We start from the raw sequence: 6,303 nt of genomic DNA, 5'->3' as shown, positions 1-6,303 counted from the left end.
ACAAGCAACTATAATAATACGAGAAAGATAAATCAACTCACAGACACAAGATTTATAGTGGTTCGACCAATACATACAACCTGTATATATTGTCTACGTCCACTTTGAGCCGCACCAACTCAAATCTACTATGAAGAATAACGATTACAACATCGTGTGAATCCCAACAATCCCTTGGTTACAACGCAACAATTACCCGAGACGATAACCTTGTCTCTTGTTCCTCACCAATATGCTCTCACAACGAAACCCTAGCTTTAGCCCTAAAAGCTATACAAGAAATCTCTCAACGATCTCTTAATCGTTTACTACACAATGTACATAATTATACAAGGCCTAATATTACTCCTTTAAAATCCTAAGCTCATAAAGCTCCACGTTGAACGGTGACCCTCACCCACTCATAGAATTGCTCTGTTGCACTTTTCCTCACAGAAGAGAAAAACAAGGCGTTTTTTTGTTAGAAAAAGTAATTTTTATATTTATCATCCCTGAAACCAAAAAGAAAAAAAAAGCGCTAGGAAAAAACCTAGGTTTTCTTCTCCGCAAAACAAATCATCATAACCTAAATCACATAACATCTTTCAATCGGTGAGGTAACGATCATCGTTACAGAAATCCAGTAATCTTTCAATCTTAAACCTATATTGATATTCGTTCATCCTAAACCTTCCCTCTACGTTTCTTCTACAACAAACCATGGATCTTCATCATCAAAATAACCTAAACCCAATATTACAGTCTAAAATCCGGTAATATCCTTCTCTTGCTTTTCTCTTTTTCGGAGCCCTAACAAAAAAAAAAAAAACTTTCGATGTCTAATCTAATTAACTTTTATTTTTCTATCGCTTTCTAATCTAATTAACTTTTATTTTTCTTGGTTTGTTGCAGAGACCTACACCATGTTATAATCGAGTTTTGCGTATATACATAATCCGACAGAAAAATCCATGAAAACATGGTCTAATCTCTGACGACCAAGGTACTGTTAGGTTTTTTTTCTCATACATAATATTTGATATTTACCTGCAAACACGACAATTTCTTTATTCGAGTTAATTTGGTTTGATAGTGGTAGTGTTATCGTAGTTCCGATTTATGTTGCTATGTTGGTGATTATCATCTGCTAAATGTGTGTATCTCATCTAGGTGATCTGATTTATGTTGCTTTGTTGGTGACTATCTTTGTTGGATGAATGTACCTTGGTCTGACCAAGTTTCTTTTCGGATTTGTACATGTTTTATGGGTTTTAGGAACTAATACTCATTGGTCATTGCAGCAAATCACAGTCCATAAGATTCCGGAGGATCTGTGGTTCAAGAAACGTCTCAAGCCCCCTGTGTTTGAAGGGAAAGCTTTTACAAACTTGGATGATGTCGATGCTGCCACTACAAGAAAACATGGCTTAAGCAACTAAAAACTTAGCAAGCACCCAAACTTTTCGTCGCTTCAAGGATCAAGCTACTTAACTTGCGACCATCAAACAAGCGACTCGGTATTAATATATATCCACTAATTTGAGCGACCACATAGAGTAGTTTAGTCGGTAAAATTCTTTTCCCGTTAAGAATATAGCAACCGCCGTTGTAGGTTTGGTAGCTACTTACTTCGAGCTAGGATGACCAGCGATTCAATAAGTATTTGGTTGGTCAAACCTATCTGAGCGACTAAATTTAGCGACTACCCGTTCATTAGAGAGATTATATGAGATTTTCCGGTATGTATCGGTTTCCACATTTCATTGTCCAAAGTCTCTGAATTAATGGGTCCAATGTATTGGTTTGTTAAATGTATTGGTTTGTTAAATTTCTTGTTCTTTTCTCAGATATTGATTTGAAAATGGGTCCAATGTAATGAGCATTTTTCAAATGGAATTCTCTTTTCATCAGATCAAAGAAGTATAAGTAATTGTTTGCTTGATTTTGACGATACCAGTCTTCTTTTGTTTATTAAAAAAAAAGATACCAATTTTATTTACAAAGCTAAGCTTCTTTTACAGTTTCACGGCAGTATGAAAGAAAACAAACAACTAAAATTAATCCCAGTCCATCTCGTTGTCAGACTCTTCAAATTCGAGCAAATCATCATCATCGCTAGTAGTATAAACACTTTCAACATCAGCATCATCTTCATCGACAGCTTTCCCTCGTCCTTGTTCTGGCGCAACGTAAGTGACGGTTTCTTCCGGAACATCACACCTATCCCAAACAAAATTGTCATCATCATCCTGCTGCGGTTCAAGTTGTACATCTTCCATAGAATAAGCCGAGTACAAATCCTGTGCTGCTTCACTAGGACTCAAATCTGTATTAATATCACGCACCGGCATATCATAATAGTTCCGAGGTTTTAGTTTTATCACTGTCTGCCACTGGGACTCCTCTCCTTCATTCACATACATAACTTGTGATACTTGAGAAGGTAACACATAAGGTTCATCTTGCCAACAACTTACGGTTCTATTAACAGCAGTAACAACTCCATGTTTATCTTTCCTGCATCCCCTATCACTATCTACATCCCGCCAATCACATTTGAAAAGAACAACACGGAATCCACCCACATACCTCAACTCTATAATATCAGTTAGCACTCCAAAATAATCCTTCTCGATGGTTACACATACTCCAGCGTTTTGTGTCGTTCTTCCCTGCTCCCAACGTTTTGTCTGAAAGCGGTACCCATTGACCGTGTAAATGTTGAAAGACAGAGCTTCTCGGCAAGGACCTCCGGCCAATGATAATAGTTCTTCACTCACCTGACTGGTCTCTTTGTGCAGTTGGTAAATCTGTTTGTTATAGAAAAAATCCCGCCGAAGTCAAAATCATAAGAAGCCTGTGGCGAACAAAACATGCATGTTAATAGTATTGAATTGAGACTCACTTTACGTTCAAACCATCTAGGAAATTCTTGGGTGTGTTTTCTATGTGCGTGGCTAGTTCCTTCAAGCATAGATTTGTGTTTCTGTAATTGCCATAAGAAAATCATTCAAATACATGTGCACGAAAACAATCTCACATCTAGCATTATTCACTGTACATAAGGAGAAATAGCAAGTAGAGAACACGTACTCCTCATATTGGTGCACTTCATCACAATTCTTGAGAACAGCCATTTTCATTTGTTGGAACTCTTCCTCTGAAAACGAGGCCACACGTTTCTTACCTTGAAATTCACCGGATTGTCTGAAAACAAAACTTATTATGCTGACTGAAATCGAGTGTTATCCTCGTTTCTACCAAGTTGATTAAACTTCGTAACTACACTATTCATATGGCGCTCAATTAATACGAGGATTCTTCTATTATTTGCCCTTTCGCCATCGAGCCTCGGGATGAGCTTTATTCCGCACATAACACTTTAACTTCCGCAAGTACCTGATACATAGATAGTAGGATAAACAAAGTTCAACTAAATGACAGTAACCAAAATGAACAAGTGAAGTCGATCAATCTTTGATATCAGTGTAACTATGACATATATAAAGCCTCATTTGGAAATTCATCCATAGCTAAAATCTGTGATATCACTTAGACAAATCGCATATGCTCCTGACTAAAGTAACAACCATTCACAAGCTATTTACATGTTCGATAGTATTATTCCACAATAGCATATATTATTAAATTTCTAAGTACCTTAAGTGTGTATATATACACTAACCGTAATAGAAAATCTTTACAAATACCATCAGATCACAGAAAAGATAAAATTTCCAAGGAAAATGACATTGATATAGTCGTACCTCTCAATTGGATACATCCAACGATACTGCACCGGACCACCAACCTTTGCTTGTTCTACTAGATGAATGGGCAAGTGCATCATCACAACAAAAAAAGATGGTGGGAATATCCTTTCTAACTTGCACAATGTGATTGCAATACTGTCTTGCAGTTTGTCTAAGTCAGCCATATTAAGGACAGTAGCACACAGAACTTTGAAAAACATACATAACTCAGTCACTGCTTCACACACATCATCTGGAAAATTTCCACGAATTGCTATAGGTAACAAATGTTCCAATAGAACATGGCAATCGTGACTCTTTAGACCAATAAGCCTCCGCTCTTTAAGGTTCACACATCGAGAAATGTTTGATGTGTACCCGTCAGGAACCTTAATTTCCTTCAAAAGTTTACAAAATGAATCCTTCTCCTTGTTCAACATCACATATGAAGCGTTTGGCACCCTATACTTATCCCCTGTTCTCGTCGCCCATAAGTCCTTCCGTATACCCATCCCCTGTAGGTCCAATCGAGCTTTTATGTTGTCTTTTGTCTTCCCATTGACCTACAATATAGTCCCCATCACGATATCACAAACATTCTTTTCGATATGCATCACATCTAGACTGTGGAACAATAAAATCGTGCTCACGTAGGGTAATTCCAGCTGGAAAATGCTAATTTTCTTCCAATTGTGATCAAAGGGTATCTTTTCTACTAGACTTTGTTGATTGGCGTTCTTACCAAACTCAACTTGCTCTAGATGATCCAACTGCTCAAGTATTTCGGCCCCATTTAATATCTTTGGTGGTGGTCGTTTCTCCTTTTCTCCATTGAAGGCTGCCTTGTGATCGCGCCATTTATGATCCATTGGCAAAAAGCGGCGGTGGGACATGTAACACCACTTACCTACAAATAACATTTGGACAAAATGATAAGAGTTGGGCATAAAAGGAAAGTAATCCAAAAAAAGTAATAGTTCAGTTGTTACCTCCATTGCTTAATCGAAGTGAACATGGGTCATTATTGCAGCATGGACATGCATATTTTCCCTTGGTACTCCATCCAGAAAGCATGGCTAGGGCAGGGAAATCGCTAATAGTACCTAATAGTGTTGCACGACATAGAAAGAACTCTTTCTTTGAAGCATCAAAAATTCGAATACCGCGCTCCCATAAATCCTTCAATTCCTCTATTAATAATTGCAGATACACATCAATATCATTTCCTGGTGATTTGGGTCCTGAAATTATCATAGACAAAATGAAATTAGAATCTTTTGTACACATCCATGGTGGTATGTTGTTGTTGATTAGAACAACTGGCCATGTGCTATGAGGATTCGTCATATTTCCAAAAGGATTCATCCCATCGGTAGCTAATGTAAGTCTCAGATTACGAGGCTCGGCTGCAAATGTGGGGTGCATCTCATCAAAGCTCTTCCAGTTCTGAGAATCTGCCGGGTGCCTCAAAAGTCCATCATCAATACGTTCTTTATGCCATATCATGTGAGGAGCGGTCTTAGGACACATAAACCACCTCTGAATTCTTGCCTTTAAAGAAAAATATCGTACTATCTTTTCAGCAACTTTCTTCTTAGGTTTTCTTTTTGCACTAATATCTAATTCATTGCCTCCCAATGACCCATCATTTTTCCATCTACAAGCATGACAGACCGGGCACTTATCCAATAGAGAATAGTCTTTCCGAAACAATATGCAATCATTTGGGCAAGCATCGATCTTCTGATAGGTAAGACCCAAGTCCCTTATGGATTTTAGAGCCTCATAACAGTTCTTCGGTATTAGGGCAATTGGAAATGCCTTGATCAGAAGACTCAACAGCTCGTCGAACCATTTGTTAGCCAATCCACCACGGGTCTTAATACAAAGTAAGTGCACAGTAAAGGATAACCTTGAATAATTCTTACAATCAGGATAAAGGGGTTTCTCGGACTCCTCCAACAACCGGTAAAAATTAGCAGGATCGGAGTTTGAAGATTCTCCAATAACACCTAGCAACTCATCCCAATCGTCGTTTTCCGGCATGTCATCTTCAATTATTCTAGCAGTACCCAAAGGTTCCCTTCCCTCTGCCTCCCCATGGTATATCCAATTAGTATATCCTTTCGTGAACCCATGACGCAATATATGTAGATGCACTTCATCTCGAGAAAAATAGCAATTGTTATTGCAGTAAACACAAGGACAACGAATTGACTCCATCCCAGGTTGTATACGCTCAAACGCAAAGTCTAGGAAGCTTTTGACTCCCTTGCGGAACGCCTCCTCATTCCTATGCATTTTAATCCAACTCTTATCCATCGATGCTATAATATCTGTACTAAACACGCATAATTAAGTTGAAATGCCGAAACTGATGTAAGTTACAAAAACTACATGGATAATATTGAACTACGAATAAACACAATTAACAATGCCCTTACGAATGTATGAAAATATAGCTAAATAAATTGCAAATGAAACAAGAAATATGAAGAAAGCAATAGAATTTAACTTGGAAACAGATCAAATTGAAACACCTAAATATCACCGACGAGAAACAAATCTAGGG

The 6,303-nt window shown here is 37.9% G+C and overlaps 2 protein-coding genes across 2 annotated transcripts; both read right to left on the bottom strand.

Annotated features, from left to right (window-relative positions):
• Nucleotides 1–2,012: 2,012 nt before the first annotated feature.
• On the bottom strand, nt 2,013–3,116 carry LOC113332458. Its single transcript, XM_026578994.1, has 3 exons — nt 3,090–3,116; nt 2,885–2,965; nt 2,013–2,789 (listed from the first exon to the last, which is right to left on the bottom strand). The coding sequence occupies exons 1-3, from the start codon at nt 3,114–3,116 to the stop codon at nt 2,037–2,039; spliced, it is 861 nt and encodes a 286-aa protein (XP_026434779.1). The 3' UTR covers nt 2,013–2,036.
• A 1,708-nt stretch (nt 3,117–4,824) lies between these two features.
• Nucleotides 4,825–6,053, bottom strand: LOC113332457. Its single transcript, XM_026578993.1, has 2 exons — nt 4,942–6,053; nt 4,825–4,834 (listed from the first exon to the last, which is right to left on the bottom strand). The coding sequence occupies exons 1-2, from the start codon at nt 6,051–6,053 to the stop codon at nt 4,825–4,827; spliced, it is 1,122 nt and encodes a 373-aa protein (XP_026434778.1).
• Nucleotides 6,054–6,303: the final 250 nt, after the last annotated feature.

The sequence above is a fragment of the Papaver somniferum genome, unplaced genomic scaffold (genome assembly GCF_003573695.1).
Source record: "Papaver somniferum cultivar HN1 unplaced genomic scaffold, ASM357369v1 unplaced-scaffold_131, whole genome shotgun sequence".
Taxonomy (NCBI): Eukaryota; Viridiplantae; Streptophyta; class Magnoliopsida; order Ranunculales; family Papaveraceae; genus Papaver; species Papaver somniferum.
Note: the sequence above shows the minus strand (reverse complement) of the source record. Positions and strands in the feature narration are given on the sequence as shown.